At 46.7% G+C, this 22434-nt stretch overlaps 1 protein-coding gene across 2 annotated transcripts in view; it reads left to right on the top strand.

Annotated features, from left to right (window-relative positions):
* cadpsa (Ca2+-dependent activator protein for secretion a) overlaps positions 1–22434 on the top strand; it is a 77261-nt gene that overhangs the window by 45029 nt on the left and 9798 nt on the right. The window contains exons 15-27 of one of the 2 annotated variants that reach the window (XM_084705297.1): positions 1058–1159; positions 1270–1333; positions 1433–1556; positions 6507–6613; positions 9836–9992; positions 11758–11899; positions 12517–12666; positions 14857–15012; positions 15169–15316; positions 16666–16740; positions 17367–17450; positions 17768–17800; positions 18791–18898. In XM_084705297.1, coding sequence (XP_084561423.1) covers positions 1058–1159; positions 1270–1333; positions 1433–1556; positions 6507–6613; positions 9836–9992; positions 11758–11899; positions 12517–12666; positions 14857–15012; positions 15169–15316; positions 16666–16740; positions 17367–17450; positions 17768–17800; positions 18791–18898 — 1450 coding nt within the window. The remainder of the gene's footprint in view (positions 1–1057; positions 1160–1269; positions 1334–1432; positions 1557–6506; positions 6614–9835; positions 9993–11757; positions 11900–12516; positions 12667–14856; positions 15013–15168; positions 15317–16665; positions 16741–17366; positions 17451–17767; positions 17801–18790; positions 18899–22434) is intronic. The other variant, XM_084705296.1, reaches the window with a different exon arrangement.

The raw sequence follows: 22434 nt of genomic DNA, 5'->3' as shown, positions 1-22434 counted from the left end.
TCATTTCCATGTAGTCACGGGAGGGGAAGGGCACCAGGTTATAAAAAAATCATGAAAAAGCAGTATACAGATGAATGTGTTGGGATTCAGGGCATGGATTAATTAGTGTGAAATTATCAATTTATTTTCTGTTTCATCACAGTTTTAGGATTTGTATGTATGATATTAGACTCCTTTCTTCATTTCTATTAGCACACACAGACACACACACACACAGACACACACACACACACAGCTACGGGATGGGCTATAATTGCATGTGACATGCTTCAGATGAACACACAGAAATGCACAGCAATATCAACAATTAAAGAATGAAACACACACACACACATATGCAACCCCCACAAAGACAACCGCAGCACTCCAATAACACTGTGTGTGAGTGTGTGTGAGTGTGAGTGTGTGTGTGTGTGTGTGTGTGAGAGGCTGGCCTCCTTATAGTTTGTGACACGGCTGAGGAGTGGGTAGAACGTGAGCAGAGTGCATGTGACAGAGGAGGCGCTGGTCGCCGTGACAGCGGCTTGAGGAGCAGGAGGCGTGACACGCTCCCTCGTCACCGGGCTGGCAAGATGTCATCTGACTGAAGGACAGTGAGAAAGGAAAGGGGTGGGGGGGGGGAGAAGGAGAGACCCCCTGTCAGATCAGAGGAGCTGGGGGGGCCCCAGTTTGGCACAGGGTTGGGGGGAGGGGGAAGGGGGAAGGGAACGGAACATCCTCCTGGATCCTGGATCCTGGATCCTGGAGTTTCATTCTAACCTGTAGAACAGTGTGGCTTCACCGCTCCCTGCAGAGCAAGCCCAGTGTACCAGACCTCTTTAGGACCAGATGACCCACGGTTGACAGCACCCAGATCTGTGGACCATCTGAGTGTGCCTCAGTGACCCCTTTGTTTCATCTCTGTTTTCCCTGGCTTCATACCATGGTCTATTCTAGACTCGGCAGTGTCTGATAATTATCCCCACACAACAGATTTCTGACAGATGGGTCTTGGGGCTTGCTGGCTTGTGTGTAATATACCCTGTGGTGCTCTGCTCTGCCCTGTGGTTCCACACAGGCCTGATGGGATAGGCACTGTGACGGTGGAAGAGAAGCAGCGCTTTGAGGAGATTAAAGAGCGTCTACGCGTCCTGCTGGAGAACCAGATCACACACTTCAGGTGTCTGTTTACACACAGTGTGCACACGCTGACAGTGAACCCCACTCTAACGACGTCACAGCTTTGTGTCCGAGTTATAGTCGTTTACAGATGTCACCGTCCCCTTCCAGGTACTGTTTCCCCTTTGGCAGACCAGAGGGAGCCCTAAAGGCCACCTTGTCCCTACTTGAGAGGGTAGGCCTCTTTTGTGGTCCGAGAACACACATATAGTTATTACACTTACTTGCAAGTGGATCAAGGCGTAGTGAGCCTGACTTCTGTGCTGTGTTGCAGGTTCTGATGAAGGACATTGTCACCCCGGTCCCTCAAGAGGATGTGAAGTCCGTGATCCGTAAATGTCTGGAGCAAGCTGCCCTGGTCAACTACCAGCGCCTGTCAGAGTACGCCAAAATAGAAGGTAGGTGACTGTTACTGTGTGCCCTCTCTGACTTTAGCCTCTCTGGTCGCCAGACACAGCTGAATCATCTGTCTGCAAGGAAAGATATTCACTGTGTGGAGTCGTACTGAAGCAGCGAGTGGATCAGGAAATAAGATCCGCCCTGTGTATTGTGTGAGACCCACGATGTTTGAGTTGACTGTTAAGCATTGACAGTAAATACATGATCCTTTTGAATGTTTGATCCCAGTGTATTCTTGGTATTTAACTAAAATGACAATTTTTCCCAGCTCAGCAGTGAAAATACCCTTTGTTGAAAATATCCTCTCAAATGTTAATATCTTTTAAATTAGCCTCTTTTTGTCTCAAGGAGTCTTTTGTGTATTTCTAACGTAGCTCAAAAGCCAAACTCTTAACAGTAGAGATGTGAACAGTAAGTAAAAATGCATTCAGTTCTCAGGCCCACTGCCCCTGTCCTCCTCACTGTGGCTTTGTTGCTTCTGGTCGGAGTGAGGCCCTGAAGCAACTCCCCTTCTCCTCCTCTCAGGCCAGCCCTGTTCCTGTCCTCTGTTCCTCTGTTCCTCTGTTCCTCTGTTCCTCTCCTCCTGTCCTTGGTTCTGAGACAAGCCTCATCTTCTCCTCACTGCCTCCTCCTCCTTCTCCTCCCTGTCTATTGGCTTTGCTGCTTTCTATCTCAGTCAGTCATATCTGCTGGAAGTCAGGAAGGCCAATACACACGGCCTGTTGGGATTGCTCTCTGTAGCAACTCCTCATGTCTCGGCTGCATGTCAGAGGTTTTCTTTAGTAGGCATGGACGCAGCACTCCAATGACAAATATGTCAAACTGGATTTTCATTGGCTTTACTCAGACAGCTGAATGAGAATCAATTAACAAAATGCTAATAATTGATTGCGATTTTAAATTGTAAAATTCTAACCAAATTTGTAGGTGAATGTAATTTTTCCCTTGAGTATATAAAGTTGTACCTCTTCAATTTTAATCCAATTCTGGTTGATGTCTGCAAAGAAATACCTAAGTGTACTGAAGATACTGAAGGAAGCAGCCTTTAGTATCATGTCTGTTTGTTTTCTTGATCTGTTTCCTTGAAGCTGCAGACCCCAGAGAGATGTTTCACATCTACATGCCATGTGGCATAACGAATGGTTAATCCAAAGTGTGTCCACTCCCTCCGCTTTTTCACTAGGCCAACGCACACACACACACACGCACACACACACACACACACACACACACACAGACAAACACACACAACCTCACAAAGCCCCAAACTGCTCTCTCTCTCTCTCTCTCTCTCTCTCTCTCTCTCTCTCTCTCTCTCTCTCTCTCTCTCTCTCTCTCTCTTGCGTGATCTTAATTCTACCAGCATCACATAGGGAAGCCTTTGGTGACCTTATGACCCCCACATGCAGCCTTGCACCCACCCTCTCCTCTTTGACCTCTGACCCTCTGCTCTGACCCTCTGACCGCGGCCTCTTGCATGCCCCGATCCTTTCTCCTGTAGGGAAAAGAGAGAAATGTATGAGCATCCTGTCTTCTGCTTGGCGTCTCAAGTGATGGATTTAACCATTCGTGAGTACCTTCCTCATCCTGACGCTCTCCTAACCCCTCCCACCTCCTTCTCCTAACCCCTCCCACCTCCCAATCCTCCCACATTCATTTTTTTCTGCTTCCTCTCAACCTCCCAATTTGCACGCTTCCTCACCAACCATCTGGTCACCTCTCCCACGGCCTGCCGGCTGATGTTCTGGCTCTCCGTTTCCCTCCTCCTCTTCCTCCTCTTCCTCTTCCTCCCCCTCCCCCTCCCCCTCCGGCCTTTCGATCTGTTGCTTCTGTGAGTGAACGCCATGCTGTCAGTGAGAGCTTCCTGAAGGACTGTGTGTGTTTCTTTGGGTCACAGTCAGGACCACAGGTCTGTCTAGCCGTGAGGACGTATCAGTGAGCTTCTTTTCCGTCCTTCTGCTCTGTCTGTCTGCAACTTGAATGCATTTTTACTTTGCTTCTGTGTACAACCCCTCAGTCCTGTCCAACCATGCCTCAAGAGTTAGATGCTGCAGATTTTACTGTAGGTTCACATACATGTACAGTAACAACTACCACCAGAAATAACTGGTAACACGTGTTGATGATTTCACGGCAACATGAAATGGCTCAGTAGCCTCAGGAAAGAGAGGATCTTCACAACATGTTTCTGTCTGTGTATTGTACGTCCTGACTGAATCCATCCAAGTGTCTCACCCTTTCTTTGTTGTTGCAGGTTTGTTATTGTACTTGTCCTGAAATGTTGGGTTGTGTTCTTCAAATGGATTTCAAATCATGTCTGTTCTGTTCGTACAGTTTTGTTTTCATTTGTTTGGTTGTTTTAGTGTGACATTGACTTGTGAACGGCAGGCCCTGCTAGAGGGCTTTGCCCCTAGGTCTAACATTCTAGGATCTCGCTGGATGGAGGATAGCTGATCACTGAAACTCAAGCCTCCTGAACTTCTGCTCCTCTCATCCTCTGCTGTTCTCAATGCTGAATATCTCCTCTCTTTCTCTCACTCTTCCTTTCTCCCTCCCTCCCTGGCTCTCCTTCTGTCCTGTTCTCTTGTAGCGGAGAAAACTCCGAAAGATCTGAAGGATCCAGGTGACATCACATATCTGACTCTCAGCCTCCTTGCCTCATTATAGTAGCATATCCCTAACCGCAGTAGAGTCTTAGCAACATAACACCTCACTGCCTTCCTGGGGCATGGCTTGGGAATGTTACAGGAATGTTACAGGAACGTTGTGACAGCGTTATGTTTCCACACCCCCGTGGTTCCCCCCTGCACTGCATTCTAGAAATGGAGATGCAGTCCACCCCCTGTGGTGTGTGAGGTCCCCCCCCCCCCCTTGTGTTAGCTCATCCGTGGATCTGGAGAGTCTTAAGATGTTTCCTCATCTCCAGAAAACCACTGTGGAGAGGAGAGGAAGGAGCCATTTTAATACTGTCTATGACTCCTTTGAGTATTTCACCTGTCTTTTAAGAAAGAGTTGGCATTGCTTTATAGCATACATGCCGTTATCAGAATGTAGCTTTGGTTTCTACGTTTGCCAGAATTGGCATATTTTGCAGCAAGCTTTAAGGCAATGCTCCTGTCCAAAATGCATGACTTAGACCCATACTGTATCTCCAATGTTTCAGAACAGTACCATTTGAAAAACAGTCCACGAGTATTTCAGATTAAGACAACTAAAAACATATTTTTTAAATAGTTGAATTCCTGACTTAATGTTGACTTATAGCATGAACGCAATCTGTGGATGAAAAACTTGATAAGTAATACATTGGAAATACATAAAGACACGTTTAGAGGAGGTTAGAGGAGGACAAATCATAGGAACTGTTGGTATTCCCCCTCAAAACCAGTGGATGCTGTGTAACCTTTCATGACGCCCAGCTAAGTCAAAGTTTTCATACTTAGCATTGCTACTTGAGAATGAAGACATTAGACCGTGTACAGCAGCATCATAGACCTTGGGTTTAGATTAGCTGCTGTGTGTGGAACCAGCTAGTTTATGAACACACTGGATCGTCGGCCTTCCAACTCCTTGCTGTCCTACAGGAACGCAAAAGAACGCTGCTAGTTTCTATGGTAACGTGACAGAAGTCTGTCGCCCATAAATACAGCTCATCTTTGCGATATTGCTCAATGCCCCTAGTAAATAAGGAAAGAACTGCTCTGTGTTTGGGTGCCTATTCTCTGAAAGCCTCCATCCGTACTGGTGACTCGACCATCACTTTAACTCTGACAGTCAAAGAGGCCATCCGCGCACACACACAATACAGAGCCGAGGCCTAAAGTGCTGTGACAGCGTGTGTGCGTCGCAGAGCCTTGACTCTGTACGCCACCAATTAGACCCCTACCTCTCCACCAACTCCTGAGCACAAAGGAGGATGTGTGTGCAGGAGAAAGACCACGAGGACCCAGCAGTGACCCAGGTCTTTACCTCACTCTGTCCCTTCCTAGCTGCAGCACTGTATGACACTGTCAGAGTGCGTTCAAGGCTGTCAGACCCTAACACTGACCTTGTTGTCACATAGTTTAGTTTGACTTGACATGGCATGAGAGGCCGTAGGAGAAGAATTTGGATGGACCTCGCACGTTACGATAATGGAGAGTAAATATTTCAGCTGCTCGGTTCTTCCCCAGACAAGACCCCCTCAAAGGAGCATGGCTTTTAGTCAGAACTGTCTTAAGACATAACTTCCTTTCATACTCCTTTCTACGCAAAATATATCATCACTACTTATTTTGCCATCTGAACTATGTGCCTTGGTTTTGTTTTGTTCAGTCACACAATCGATGTCCATTATAGTCGTGACAGTAAACAGGATTTGTCGTTGTTTTTTGTTCTCCAAATTTGTAAACAGCACAAGAGAGCACACCTCTCTCCTTCCTGCCAGGGTCACACTATATTAGGGTCACAGTATAATATGGTTACTATGGTACTTCCTGGTTATACAACATGCTTCTTCAGCCTGGCTCACAGTAACCCTAAAGCATAGCAGGGGAAAACAGCCAGGATACCAGAAGTTCAGGTCTGCAACATTCAAGTGTGTGGGTGTCCAAACATATCACTTACATACCGTCAAGGCCATGAGCACTGCACGACATTCTGGACATGCATGATGACTGTGGAACATACCTGTTATTTTCAATTCTCTTTTAATTTGACTCATTCTACCAGCTTTGTTCTTGACGGTCTCATTACTGTGTTATTACTGCTGACAGATACAGAAGCCTACTGGGTTACCCCCTCCTGAAGGGATAGATCAGTCAACATCCTAGTTATCAGATATCGTATAGAAGCATGCTTATGTACCTTTTATTATAAGAGCTTTTGAGGGAACAGTAGGGTACCGTGGAGCAGACTTTAAGGGAACATCTACTACTGTACCACATTGACCTTTCACCCTTGTGCTTCAGAGAATGTAGGGCGCTTAGTCACTCCCGCCAAAAAACTGGAGGACACCATCCGCCTTGCAGAACTCGTCATCGAGGTCCTGCAACAGAACGAGGAGCACCACGCAGAGGTGAGTGTGTTAGGAGAGGATAAACACACACTTCATCTCTCTCTCTCACACACACATATACATACATACGCAAAACCACACACTCAAAGATATAACTGGGTAAATCCTAATCCAGGCGTGTCTTTTATGTGGCAGTGGAGAAACCTAGGCCATGTGAACTATCTCTGTATGTTTGACAGGCTACAGGCACAGGCACAGGGAAACAGTTGGTACAGTATCCATGTGTTCTTCTCTCTGCCTCGTCTCGGATGCATGTTAGTAAGATGACTGCCCCGCACGGTAGGGGCTCACGGTGTGGGCTCAGAGGTTAACAAAGTGCCTTGGACACCCCAACCTCTGACTCCCTACTTGATGCTTGTAGTGTCTAAGACTGAAAGGATATAAACAGATGAGTTTTGTTGTGATGTTCAGAACTTGGTTACTGTGTTTCCTGTGCGGTCACTTATCGCCTCCAATGGAAATGCCCCACACACGCAGCATCTCTTACACCTATTGCATAAAGGGCTTTCCTTTGATGTCATATCCAGACAGCTCTGCTCTTTGTGGAAACTGGGCTGTCCCTAGCAGAAGGTGCATGGGACTGCTGGTCTGGTGGGGTGTGATCCTGATTCACACTTCCAGCCTGCAAACACGTCACGTCCTTTTTATTCAGGGAAGCAGGACTCCCTCTGCACACAGCCTTGGTTAAACACTTTTGTTCAGCATTTTGTATATTTGTATGCTTTATTTTCTCATATGAACAGTCTCTCAACACAATGTTGTTGTTTTTTTGTTCAGTTTTTTTTTTTTTCAAGATAGCTTTCATCCATGCAACATTCCGTCTCCTTTGTTTTTAATTATACTTTTTATTTCCTACACTGTAATCTTACCATACTGAACCAACAGTTTCTCGAACAGTAAACCTGACTTAAACCCCTTCCTGTTCTCTCACTTTTCATTTTCTTAATGGGGAATATTTGGACAGGGAAAAGAGGTACGTGACTGACCCTGACCAGATGAGACCATCCACATCCCACTTGCATGGTTGAAAGATGCCCACTGTCCCAGACTGGTCCCAATCTTTGCCACGCCCCTACTAATTTGCTGCCTTGTAACTTACCTGCCTTGTGCTCGTGGTCAGCTTGGAGGATTGAGCAAATGCTTGTCAGCCTTCTCTAGTCTGAGAGCTAGATATGAGGTTGCCTTTGGTAATAAGCAGACCTCAACAAGCACTTTGGTGGTGCTCTGTCCATCTCAAGACACCAAGCCTCCCCATGACCCCCTCTGTCTAGTACCACCCCGTCTCTCAGAAATACTCCCACGATTGCAAATTGCACCCCCTCCCACCCTCTTGTGTGCCTGCCCCTGGTGTCATTTGAACTGCATCGACTATCTCCAAGCATATCCTCCACAGTCTTCTCATATGAATGTGTATGAAGCCCTCCTCTGTCCTGGTGTGTTTGGGAGAGGTAAGTAGAACACCCAGACATGTGATGTATCTCCATTGGATTGCTGTATTTTCAGGCAATGGAGAAGAGCATGCTTAGTACACTGGACAAAGGTTCACCATAAAGACTCGGGCATTTCTTTTGAATGCATATTTTTGATTTGCTACCATTGGACATGGACAGCAGACCAGCTAACCAGCAAAATCCAGTAATTTACACATTCCATAGACATGACTTGAACTCAATCTTTTTTAGTGTTGGCTTATCCTTAGGAATTTACCCAAAAAGGAGTGCTGCTATATGTTTGCATTCCCTCTCCAAAGCAGCGTCTGATTTGGTTGAAATCACGATGGAACCCAAATGCCGGTGCACTGTGATATCTAGGGTCATGAGCCTAATTTGTCATGCTAATGAGATGCCCTTCCTGGTTATTGCTGGTGCTGTTGCTGGCTTATCCATGCCATCTACCCATTGGTACAGAGATGCCCCCAGGTGCATGACCCACACCCCCATGGGCATATTCACATCTGTGGGGCGACGAGACGATGTGAATGGCCGGGCCTCCCTTGGTGTCCCAGACAGCCCTGGGGGAAGCATGGGACAGTGTGGATGCATGAGACTAAACTGTTCCTAACGCAGTCACTCCACTGCTTCTGCTAACAGAGGCACCGTCTAGAGATAGACAGATAGAGCGGCTCCCTCTATCTGGATGACTCTGTCAGAGGGTTGGCGTGACGGAGCAGCCCTTTGAGACACTTCTCAAGGAGCTGTCGATGTCTGCCTATGTGGGCCAACAGAAAAGCCCAGGTTTATCCGAGCAGGGACTCATTGTTTCAGCCTGCCGCTCCAAGCTGTGAAGTGCCCCCCGGAGATCTCTGTGTGATGTCTCCGAGGTGACAACTTGACTTATTGTGAAAACGCGAGATGGAGAAGAGCCATTTGATAGATCAGTGGAGTAACGTTCCTCCCTTTTCACCTTTCCCCTCAAGAGTATGAGACTGTGAGACTTGCACTTAAAGACGTGCTCGGAGTGTGATTTCACAAACTTAACTACCTCCCCCCCCCCCCTCTCTTTGTCTGTTTCTATCTGCGTTTCCTGTTTCTCCTTTTCCCCTTCTGTCACCGCTTCTGTCTTTGACTATTCTCCCTCTGCTCGTGCATCTCCCCCTCACCTTCTCTTCTCTATCCCTCTCTCTAACATCTACCTGCCCCACTTCCTGGCCCCCTCTCCTCTCCTCCACCCCTCTCCCCCCTTTCCTCTCCCCTTGTCCTCTCCCCTCTCCCCTCTCTCCTCTCCCTCTCCCCTGGTTCTCTCCTCTCTCCTCTCTCCTCTCTCCTCTCTCCTCTCTCCTCTCTCCTCTCTCCTCTCTCCTCTCCCCTCTCTCCTCTCCCTCTCCCCTGGTTCTCTCCTCCACTCCTCTCTCCTCTCTCCTCTCTCCTCTCTCCTCTCTCCTCTCTCCTCTCTCCTCTCTCCTCTCTCCTCTCTCCTCTCCCCTTTCTCCTCTCCCTCTCCCCTGGTCTTCTCCTCCACCCCTCTCTCCTCTGTCCTCTGTCCTCTCTCCTCTCTCCTCTCTCCTCTCTCCTCTCTCCTCTCTCCTCTCTTCTCTCCTCTCTCCTCTCCCTCTCCCCTGGTCTTCTCCTCCACCCCTCTCTCCTCTCCCCTCTCTCCTCTCTCCTCTCTCCTTTTCCTCTCTCCTCTCTCCTCTCCCTCTCCCCTGGTCTTCTCCTCCACCCCTCTCTCCTCTCCCCTCTCTCCTCTCCTTCTCCCCTGGTCCTCTCCTCCACCACTCTGTAGGCTTTCGCCTGGTGGTCGGACCTGATGGTGGAGCACGCGGAGACCTTTCTGTCCCTGTACGCGGTGGACATGGACGATGCTCTGGAGGTCCAGCCCCCCGACAGCTGGGACAGCTTCCCTCTCTTCCAGCTCCTCAACGACTTCATGAGGGTCGACTGTGAGTGGGCCGCACATGGACCCCAACCCGTAGACATCCAAACAAGGACTGATTATGAACGGACACGCACAGATCCTAGCCCTCCTGATCTATGCAGAACAGCAGCCCACACTTGATATGATTCCAGAGGAGGTTGAGGGCACACACTCCGGGAACAGGCGTCTGGGGCCGGGCTGCGTAGTCATTGCGAAGCCCCATGGGGAGACGGGAACAAACGAATCACCCCGTTGGGATCCGAATCAACTGGAACGTGTCGGTAAACGGCCCGGTAGATAAAAGGTCAGGAAGCGGAGCGTGTTTGACAGGGAGGACAATGGAGACCTCTGAGAGCTCCTGTAGGAGTCTCATCTGGAGCGGTTGCTGTGGGCTCTGTCATCTCCCTAATGACCTGCAGTTGCCTTAGGAGCGCTGTCCAGGGTCCTGAAAGCGTGAGGGAGAATAGCAACACTTAAAGCAGCCTTTGTGAACTGAAACTGCCTAGTTATAATTGTCCCTGGAAATAATTTGTATGGCGTGTCAGCCGGGAGCCTAGCATTATTTGAAGTGTTGGAACCTGCACATTATTGGCTACATAGCTTTGAATTGAACTGAATATGTGCATTTCGAAGCATTACACGACATTCAAGACAGGTAAATGGTAGATATTATTTTCTTTTTAGACTCCAGTAGTCTTTTTTCAAAAATCGCATTTAATATACTTACACAGTCAATGTGTTACTCACTGCATAAGATGTCTTAAAAGGGAAAGTGAATGGACGTGTCCAGTACTGGTAACCACGTCACAACAGACATGATGGTGCTCTACAAATTGAACAAAAACATGACACTTACACACACACATATCTGTAAACAGTCCATCTCACTGGGGCATTCCTCCACAGAAGGTCATCGGCTGTGTCTCCCTGTAGCTGTTAGCTTATGTGGCAGGAAATAGCCTAAGCACCAGACAGGCGCAAAAGTCAGATGCCATTCAAGCAGTTAATGAGGTCTAAAACAGTGGTGCCTTGGAGTGAGGCAAAGCCCGCGACCACACTCCTGGACTCACATCCAAGTGTACATCAGCCGCTCAAGTGGCTAATTGGATAGCAGCAATCAAGGAACAAAACAAACATCGCACCTACTGTGTACCAATGACCTTGACTCCGACGCGCACTTGCGCAACACGCAAACACACACTCCTACTCACGCGACACAGAAACACACACTCCTACTCGCACACACATGCTCAGAGGGGGAGAGAGAGAAGGAGAGAGAGGGAGAAATAGAGAGAATGCTCAAAGGGAGAGTGAAAAACAGACACACGGCGTGGGGCCGTGAGGCATCGCATTAGCACACACTGGCCTCCATTTTATCTCCTGTGGTCTGTGTTAACGTTGCCTTTTTACCAGTTGGAGCCAGTGGAGAGTCAAATAAGAGACTTGTGTGTCCTGTAGCATTTGTTGTGCATGTACAGTACCCTTCTGGATACTGTGCCATCCTGCATCCCAAAAGAAGATCAACTACTAAACTCTCCACAGTTATGAGCTACTATCTATCACATTCTCATTTCTATTATTAGCTAGTAACTATTATCTATCACTTCAAATTAAACCGAATTTTAGGACATGCACAGTTTTAGAATAAATCAATATTATATAAATTTACACACATGACATACACATTAATATTTCACTGTTGATCGTGTAAACCAATTCCTTTAGGTTTATCTTGGATATGAACAACCTTGTTGATGAAACATTTTGCACTTGTCTGTCCCTCTCCTCAGATAACCTGTGTAACGGGAAGTTCCACAAGCACCTGCAGGACCTGTACGCTCCTCTGGTGGTTAGATATGTGGACCTGATGGAGTCTTCCATAGCCCAGTCCATCCACAGGGGCTTCGAGAGAGAGTCCTGGGAGCCTGTCAAGTAAGAACATCATTAGTACAGCACACATGAACGGTTTGGGACCATTTGAACCCTGTGGTTTAGTCCGTTTTACTAGGGATTAAAGATCCTTAGTTGATTTGCAAGTCTATTGTGTGTGTTTTTCTGTTTTCTCTCTCTCTGAAGGTAAAATACTCATTTGTCTGAAACGCCAGTCTTTCAGCCTGTTCTGGTCGGTTGTGTTTTGTCTGCGTTTTTTTTTTAAACAGTACATCTGCTGCAACTTAACCACTGTTACCACTCACTGTTTTCTTTAGCAATTATGCCGTGAACCATATGCTCAATTAGTCATCCTGAAATAAACACTGTATATTGTGTTTTTCAATAATATTCCCACCCCTACTGTTACAGTGTCAGGGTCTTCACATTTTAGTCATATTTGATCATTTACTGTACCATTCTCTAAATGTGTGTGAATACATAATTTTTTTGTTTTGTGTGTAGTCATGTGAGCTGATCGGTGGTCAGGTTTGCTTGCTTTCCCTCTAGCTTCTTCAGAAATGCCCCTTTTCTCTAATTTCTCATTGCTTCTTCGAACCATCTGCATTCCTTCTGTTATAGCACATTCTTTCTCCTCTCTGCCTGTGTCCTCTCTACAGGAGTATAGCAAGTAATCTGCCCAATGTGAATCTACCAAATGTCAACCTCCAAATGCCCAAAGTACCAAATCTAGCAGTGCCAAGTGTTAACCTTCCACAAATGCCCAGCTTTGCTGCACCCAACTGGATGACAGCTATATGTGACTCTGAGTGTGTATTAAGTATCAGTTGGAGCCTGAAACATGCATGCGTGTCCTTGGCATGAACATGTCACATATTCCCCACCATACCAAGGCAAGTTGGTATTGAAACTTCAATACTCGTCAGCTGGCCCAGTTTTACTTGCTAACTAAGAGATAAACATGCAGGCTGCTCTTTAGATCACCAATCTGGAGTGAGTAGTAGCTGACAGGAACGTTTTCTCCTGGCATACTTTGACAAAACGATGCTAAATGCACAGAGAGAACTAATGGTTCCTGTCTCTCAAGTGTCATCCCATTCTAAAGCAAAACACACACAAAAAACATGATATCAAACCATATTTGGCGTGTGCGTGACTGTCTGCGTAACAGAGAAATAAAGTGAGTAGCAATAGAATCTAGAATCTATGTTTAGACTCTATATATTAAAAGCACTCTCTTTCGACACCTCAAGGTACAACGACACATTATCTGTGCCACTCTTAACGAAAGTGAAATGCAGTCTACACCAACCAGCAAAATGGGTGTGAAGAAGAACGTTGAAAGCGAGCCCCACTCAGTGCATCCTGCTGAGTGTGACCCTCACACCAGCTTTTAAGATTCCAAGTTCCATGTTTGTAGGCACTAGACCGCCAATCATACCCACCTCTCCAGGTGTAACTCAACCTGTTTCAGTAAACATGATGAGAAGCACATTTATACAGTCAATCACTGCACACTCAGTGAACATGAGAGGTGAAATAAGAGGTGAATGTCTTTCTCTGCCAAGTCAGAGCAACCAAGTACATGTTGACATGAGGCCCAGGCTCAGGTGCTGTGTGTAGCAGCCAGAAGGTGCAGCCAAAGTCCTCTCAACGTGGAAATTCCTAACTGACAGATCAACAGATATTCCTAACTGACAGATAGCACCATCTTGAAAACATATACGTGATAACAAGCCTATAGACACATTTTGGCTACAGGAAGCTCCATGGATCCCAGACTCTGCTTCCGGAACCTTCCTTCTGTTTCACCTGGAGCCATGTTCATGCCAACGCCACCACATTGAATACAAATTGTGCAAAGAGTTGCTGGGATTTCAAAATGGAGACCCTACAACAGCTCTTAATTTGCCTCCTGCATGTGTTTGAACCCAAGGACAGAAAGATACAAACATGTTACTTAATAAAAATTGGAAAAATAAATTTACTTACATAAAGAATTGTAATTTGCTTATTGATGGCTTTTAAATTTAAGTATTACCTCCTGATAGTTGTTGATGTGAACTGCAACTTCAACTGGTCAATTGCCCAAATTCCCCACATTTATACCTTGTTGGAAACATAGCCTTACAACAACATCCAAGTGATACGTTTGTATCTTTCAGTTGGGCCCCTGCTGTCCCCTTTCAGTGTGTCACTGTGGGGTGAATAACCGAGCAGTGTTTACTCTGAGCTGGAGCTCCTAAACGCTGAGGAGGGAGCTCATGTCTGAGTCGGCTTCCTGGAGGCGCCTGTCTCTCTGTCTGCCTGCAGGACTTCAGTTTGGGTGGTAGAGGGTTTCACAACACAGCATGCAAGAATAGAGACACCGTTCGTAACCTCAGCCACCTACCTAGCCCCCCCCCACCCTCCTCCTCCTCCTTCCTCTTCTCTGTTTGCTCATTGATGCTCTGAAGGGATGCTTTCCTCATCTGGGTCCTATATTTTGACCATTTTACCAACAAAAACAGACACACAGGGCACTGTGCGCTAACCAGAGAATATCACTGGGCTCCATGTCTCTGGTATCCTTCCTGCTCTGCCTCAGAGAGCTCCTGGAACCCGTCCTGGTGTGTGTTCCTAGGTGTGTGTTCCAAGGCGTTCACCTGCCTACCTACCTGGAGTGAGCATGGACCCCACCCTTTCCCAAATAACCACTCTGGGGTTTCATAACCAATTCGGGGTGGTTATTATATTTGATCAGTGGTGATGTCTGTTTATTTTTACCTTGGACTGCGCACACATACTTCAGTGCTTGTATTGCACGAGCTCAAAGACGGCTCAACTCCAAACACTATCATCGATCAGTAAACGGTAAAAATAAAAAGTCCCATCCAGAGCCATGGATGAACGCGTGGTCCCTTGTTCCCTTGTGTTGTATTCTGTGCCCTAGTTCACTCTTCTTGGCGTCTGTGCTTTTGGCGTTGACCTCTGACCCCCTGACGTCTGGCCCTCCTCAGTAACGGCTCAGGAACATCAGAGGACCTGTTCTGGAAGCTGGACGCTCTGCAAACCTTCATCAGGGACCTCCACTGGCCGGAGGAGGAGTTTGGGAAACACCTGGAGAGCAGGCTGAAGCTGATGTCCAGCGACATGATTGAGTCCTGCATCAAACGGTGAGCCACACTTGCCAACCGGGCCCGTCATGTGGAGCCACCAGCCTTACGATCCATCACACCAACGTCTGCCGTGTCTGCTGGCTCATGGCGCGGCGATGCCCGTCACGGAAACACCCGGAAACACCCGGACTAGCGCGTGCGATCTCTCCGCAGGACGAGGGTGGCCTTCGAGGCGAAACTGCAGCGGAGCAGCCGGACTACTGACTTCCGCGTGCCTCAGTCCATCTGCACCATGTTCAACGTGATGGTGGACGCCAAGGCCCAGTCTGCCAAACTGTGTGCCATGGAGTTGGGCCAGGAGGTATGGTGTTCCTCTCTTCTGTCTGTCCTCACTAGTCACACACGCCACGGGGCTGTGTGTGAGAGAGAGAGAGAGAGAGAGAGAGAGAGAGAGAGAGAGAGAGAGAGAGAGAGAGAGAGAGAGAGAGAGAGAGAGAGAGAGAGAGAGAAAGAAAGAGAGAGAAAGAAAGACAGAGAAAGACAGAGAAAGAGAGAGAAAGACAGAGAAAGAAAGAGAGAGCAAGACAGAGAAAGAGAGACTGGTGTTCCCCTCTTCTGTCTGTCCTCACCAGCCACACACCAAAGGGCTGAGGCTTGCGCTCACGCCCACAGTCCACACGCTGCTTCTCTGATGGTCTGCAACCAGATTTCAGGAGAGATATACAATTGCAATTATATTGTCAGTTTGTTCAGTATTGTCACTGAGTGCTCTGAAGGATATCATGAGCCGTGGTACCCTGCAGTGGTTTCTCTGAAGAGGGATGTTTTTCTGAGCATGCTGCACTGTGAATACACATCAATATCCATTCAGAATCACTGCCAGTTCTCTCAGGAAAAATATTAATATATATATATTTTTTTGTGGCATGGATTGAATTCAGCTCACTCCGAATCCACTGTGCTTGACTCCATTCATTGTTGCTGTGTCAACCATATCTTTACGCAATATATTAATAACATGTTATTCCTCACAGTACATGCTCTTACGTTCGTTTTACTGCCATCTGCTGCGATTGCCTTGTTCTCTAACTGTGCTTTAAGTTGAGAATGGGCTTCTGATGTGTGTTTGCTGTGTCGTCTTCACTGTCATCATGGTTGCTCTAGCTTTCTTTTGCTTCTTTTGTCTCTGTCTTGTGAAAGTTTGTTAGAGACTGGGTAAGTGTGGCTAACAATTCAATTGAAATCTCACCCCTGGTTCCCAAATGTATAATTAGCTGTTATTGCAGTTTTCCCCCCCATCTTCCAACACTTGAATTGTTTTCATTTCATTAGCATATGTGTAGATGCTACTGAATATACATGGGTTGGAAGTGAGAGTTCTCATATTTGCGGAATCTGAAGACTGATTCCAATTACCAGAGCTGAATTAATTATGAGAGGCCCCTTCACTGTACTGCACCGTGTATGTACATGCTGGGATAAAGAAATCCATTGCATCACTGAAAAGCCCCCAGTTGAGATTCCTATCGGGGACTAATTATAATTCTTCGTACTGTAGCCTGAAGCAAAAAACATGTAGTATACCTAAAATGCTGAGACTTTAGCCTACTAACACACTGGCCTCTCGCAAGCCTTCCCCCACCTAACATTCTGTAATGTGTGATCATGGTTGGGATGCTGGACAGGTCTGACTTCTTTATCTTCTCACAGAGACAGTATCACTCCCAAATCGACAATCTGATTGAGGAAACAGTAAAGGAGATGACGACACTGCTGGTGGCAAAGGTACTGCAACGACCACTGACCTGACGCTACTGACTCACAGTGCATCACGGTGAAGCTAAACATGCGCCACACTGCCATGTCTGTATCCACAACCAGAGGAGAGCAACGACAGGACGAGATCCTTGTCAATCATCACGTTGTCTGAGCAGACTATTCATTTGCTTTGTTTCAGTGACAAAGACGTATTTACCTTTTTCTTTGAATCTCACTATGAAAATCGACATGACTCACTTGATTTATGGCGCGCGAGGTAATCATCAACACTGCCTTGTGTCCCTGTCGCTCCTCTCGTTTGTCCTCCTCTCCGTCCTCTCGTTTGTCCTCCTCTCCGTCGTCTCGTTTGTCTTCCTCTCCGTCCTCTCGTTTGTCCTCCTCTCCGTCCTCTCGTTTGTCCTCCTCTCCGTCCTCTCGTTTGTCTTCCTCTCCGTCCTCTCGTTTGTCTTCCTCTCCGTCGTCTCGTTTGTCCTCCTCTCCGTCCTCTCGTTTGTCTTCCTCTCCGTCCTCTCGTTTGTCTTCCTCTCCGTCGTCTCGTTTGTCCTCCTCTCCATCCTCTCGTTTGTCTTCCTCTCCGTCGTCTCGTTTGTCCTCCTCTCCGTCCTCTCGTTTGTCTTCCTCTCCGTCCTCAGTTTGTGGTCATTCTGGAGAGTGTCCTGGCAAAGCTCTCCAGGTACGACGAGGGCACCCTCTTCTCCTCCTTCCTCTCTTTCACAGTAAGTAAGGCCTCTGTTTCTCTCCCACACCCGACCTCGAGGTTTTACAGAATGCAATCACACCTGCCCTGAGTGCTCTTAGTACCCTCATCCAGCAGTTACTCGCTTTCCACAAGTGTTCTGGATATTGTATGAGAAATCTGATTCGATCCAGAGTGCACTTTTACAGTTTTGTGTCCTGGTGGGACACTTTTACCTCTGCCGCCGACTCATTTGCTAGACGGTTATTATGCAGCTTTTGTCATGAAAGGTGGACACACACTCAGACATCTAAGCCTTGCTTTTCCATCTGCTCTCTCTCCCCCCTTTATTTTAAGGTGAAAGCTGCCTCAAAATATGTGGACGTACCAGTAAGTGAGAATATAATTATATTATCTTCAATACCATATTTGTGTGTGTGTGCGCGCACATACTAGTGTAATGTCCTCCTTCCCAATGTTAAAATACAGTCCTCATTCTGACCAAAGACGGCAACCAACCGGACAGTCAAACTCATTAACACACAATCCCTCACACTCTCTCTCACACACACAGATCTTGATTCTTTCTGTGAAAACACACATTTCTCGCCATGATTTTCCTCACTTCCAGATGGTCGTCATATTTCAGATTTGGGTGGGGGGGGGGGGGGGTTGGCACGCTAGCTGGGTCTCTTCTAAACACCACTTCTCAGGAGGAGCATTTAACTGCCAACGTACCACTTTTAAATCAAAGCCTCGTCAGTGGAATTAATATTTATCAGAGGGTGATTTAAGATTGACATGACATTGGTGGGCACAATCAATTAGTTTGGAATTGAAAGAGGCAGATAGGAATTGAAATGAGAGTGGGAGGGTTGCAGACAGAAACAAAGTTAGTTAGAGTTGCTCCTGTAACGGTGTATGGTCTTCTTAAATGAATGCCCATTTCTTATTGGCGGGCTTAAAAATCTGCTCCCCAGACAAGTCGTGTACCTCTGACGTTTGTATTCCCTTTGCACATGCCCAGACTGGGACGTCTGAACCTTAGCCAGCAACTGAGAACTGACAGGAAGTTCCCTGATAAACAGCCACAGCCAATGTGGACTCTGCTAATTAAACACCTTACATAGAAACCTCTCACTCCGACAGTTTGCTAGCCCTTCTTTTGAATGTTGAGTCACATGTTTTGCTGCTAGACATGCAATAAAACCCAGTGACGACCTGCTTCACATGAATCCTGTGGAACGCATGAAACCCTTCCTGATAAGCTCTTCCCACAGGTTTCTCCAGTGTCTGTAGATGATATCTCTTTTTGAAACATTCCTCCCTCCTCACTCTCTCTCTCTCTCTCTCTGCTTCTCTTTGTGTTGTCTGCTACAGAAGCCAGGGATGGACATTGCAGACGGCTATGTGACATTCATGCGCCACTCTCAGGACATGCTGCGTGATAAGGTCAATGAGGAGGTGTACATAGAAAGGTTATTTGATGTAAGTAAACCAGTGCTTCCCCGACATGTGATCCCGCAGTCGGCTCAGAGGGATAAGTCACATTTTAGAGCCCCTATACTGAAACTCTTCTCGTTTTCTCCTGGTTTCTCTTTCCGTTTCTTTCTGTCCCCTGTCCCCTGTCCCCCCTTTTCTGAGCCGTGGCTTTCACAACTCTGCCTCTGCCCTGGCCTCTGCCCTGGCCTCTGCCCCGGCCTTTGCCCAGCCTCTGCCCCAGCCTCTGCCCTGGCCTCTGCCCTGGCCTCTGCCTTCCCCTATGTTGTTTTCTTTGTTTCTATGTGTTTGTCTGAAACGTAGACAAATCTTGGGGAGGGATTATCTTAAGCAGTGTTCTCTCTTTGAGTCAGCAAACAAGAGTTAATCAATTAAAGGCAGCACAAAAGGTCCCCTGATTCCCTGCAAGGTGGCTTAATTCAATCTTTACTCCACCCCCCCCCCTCACCCCCCCCCCCCCCCCTCCACACACACACACATACTCACTAAGACTTGCTCTGGATGTACACATTGTTGAAAGCCAAATGAAAGGTTAAGGCCAGAGGTCAACAGAAGAGGGATATGGAGAGCTCAGGCTCTTGGTACTTTCAGAGTGTCGGCGGAAGACGGATTGACATTTTTTATACATCTGTTCCCTGTTCTTAGGTGGAATCCTTTTTTCTCCTCCACGTTGCTAACCAGATCATCTGGTGTAGCCGTAGTCTTACACAAACACATCATACACGCATATATAATCGGGACACAGTTCACTGTCCACTCTATGGATTAATTCTGCACCCCAAACCTTACTTTAAACCTTTGTGGAACTGCTCCAGTAAATCAGGGTGTCTTCAGTAAATCTTTCCCTTAAGGAGCCTCTCTGACCTGGGGCTTATTGTTACGAGGGCTTAAGACAGATTGAAAGGAAGAAAGAGACACACAGCATCACATGTCATGAACGCGGGAAGGAGTGAGGGTACATTTCGGGATGAAAAAAGAGAACACTGTCTTAAGGAAGCGCCAGGGACATGATGCAGGTTATATAATCCTTTGTGATGCATGTCAACCAACTGTCAGCTCTGCTTCTTCAGGCAAACACTTCTGATTGCTTGTGCCTGATTAGTTTGTGTGTGCGTGTGTTTGTTTCTGTGTGTGTGTGCGTGTGTTTGTTTCTGTGTGTGTGTGTGTGTGTGCGGGTGTGTGTGTGTTGGGGGGGTTCATTTAACTAGCGTGACTTGCCTCCCCTCTCCGTCGACTCGTGGAGAAAGTGTCCACTTCTCTATGTTTGTTTCACTCTGCTGCTTGTGACCTGCTGTTGTGCCATGTATCTTCTCCCATGAGAAGAGCATTTCTGCTCTGATTACTGCTGAGTTCTCTCCTGCTGGACTTTTGTGTCACTCTCAATCTGCTCTCCCTCTGGCGATGCTGTGGCGTATGAAGGTGTCTCTCGCTGCACTCCACAACTCTCCTCTGCTGTGCTTTTCTTGTGACTTGCTCAGAAGGCGCGAGGCTTAGCTGCTGTTCCTCTGCCGCAGTGCTCTCTGATCCAGCAAGCGTTGGAGTGTCTTTGGTTTCCGCATGTGCCAGTTGTTCACTCCTATCATTTTTTTTCTTTGTCATCTTTCTTCTTTTTTTGAATTATCACCTCATTATATCGTTTTGAAATGAAACTTATCTCTCATGCCGAATTGTTTTAGCACATGTTTTTCCACCATGATTCAAATAATCTTCCTGTGTGCATCTACTAGCGTGGCCCATCTCCCTATCACTACTGGTCTCACTACTGGTCTCACTACTGGTCTCACTACAGTCTCACTACTGGTCTCACTACTGGTCTCACTACTGGTCTCACTACAGTCTCACTACTGGTCTCACTACTGGTCTCACTACTGGTCTCACTACAGTCTCACTACTGGTCTCACTACTGGTCTCACTACTGGTCTCACTACTGGTCTCACTACAGTCTCACAGGCACTCCCACCCACCTACCTCCTTCTCAATATCCACCTGCCCCTTACTTCACCCCCACCTACATTACAATTTATATCACAGTAATTACAGGGACATTTCCCCCAAGGCAAGTAGGGTGAAGTGCATGCCCATGGGCACAACATCATTTGATTCGGCCGGAATCAAACCGGCCTGATTCCCTAACCACTCAGCTGTCTGACCCCACCTTCTACCCCCTACTCAATACCCACCTACTCCCTACTCCAGGGGTAGGCAATTCCGGTCCTCAGGGGCCACTGTCCTGCATGTTATAGATGTTTCCCTGCTCCAACAAACCTGATTCAAATGAATGGTCATTACCCGGCTTCCACGGAGCTTGATAACAACCCATTCATTTGAACCCCTGCCCTACTCAATACCCACCTACCCCTACTCTGACCTCAGCTCTACCTACCTAACACCTACCAGCACCTGGTTCTGGGTACAGAGAGTTGACTTATTTGGAAACCTCCTTTTTAGTCACCCTCACAACATTGCCATAGATAAGAAAAGCATACATGTGAGGTCTGGGCTAATTTATAAAAAATGGAAGCGATAGCTAAGATAGATTGAAGTGATCAATGAAGTGAACAGCTGAGTGAAGGTTAAGAAAGAGCAGGATTTATGTGTGTCAAAATCTTTTTTAACAAAAAGATAATTATTTTAAATTATGAATATTACAAACAATCTTTTACTTTTCCAAACACATCTGAAGGCACTCAGACATGTTTGGTATTTTCTGTCATATAAATATAATATCACATTTACAGTAAATATAGTACAATCATACTTGACCCAGATCTGGCCGATGCCATAAAACAGCATAAACAGCTAGTCACCAAAACTTAAACCAATCAATGAAGGTGGATTAAACACAAAAATACTAAAATAATACACAAAAATAATCATTGTTATTCCACCCATCCATACACCCAGATTCTGAGGATATGTAGGTGATGAGATTTTAATCTTTTTTTCATCTTGATAAAAAAAGGTTTCAACACCAGTGATTTGTGAATATGACTAAATAGCATTACTGATGATTGAAAGAAGAATCCCTCTACAAACCACTCAAAGCATATTCAAATGACAAATGAAGTCTTTTGTTTCAGCCTACATGAACCCACTGGTCGTCTAGACAAAAAAAATAAGGTCTAAAAGAGCTCTCTATGACCAGACTTCATTGATAGGAACGGTCTGAACAGGCTAGCATGCCAGCCAGAAGACACGTGTGTCTCAGAGAGATCCAGGTCAAGGTCAGAGGTCCAGTTCGAATCCACACAGTCACAACCCACAGTCCTGTTCCAGATCTGCAGGCTTATGGGACAATTATTCCTCATGATGTCCTGTGTGAAATGCAGGGTTTGGTCATAAAAAGCGTGTGCTAGAAAGTAAGTTCATCACTAGTAGTCCATAGGCTACCCAGTAGTTAATTATGGTCAAAGAAAGTCAGTGTCATAAGCAGATTACAATGACATGTCCCAGTAATTCGAATATGCATCAGTAGGCCAGTGTTTGGCCTTGCCTGCTCATGAGACTGACCATATGGCCCAATG

This window comes from Hypomesus nipponensis, chromosome 9, assembly GCF_054491055.1.
Source record: "Hypomesus nipponensis isolate SF chromosome 9, ASM5449105v1, whole genome shotgun sequence".
Lineage (NCBI taxonomy): Eukaryota > Metazoa > Chordata > Actinopteri > Osmeriformes > Osmeridae > Hypomesus > Hypomesus nipponensis.
This window is presented reverse-complemented; position numbering and strand designations above follow the sequence as displayed.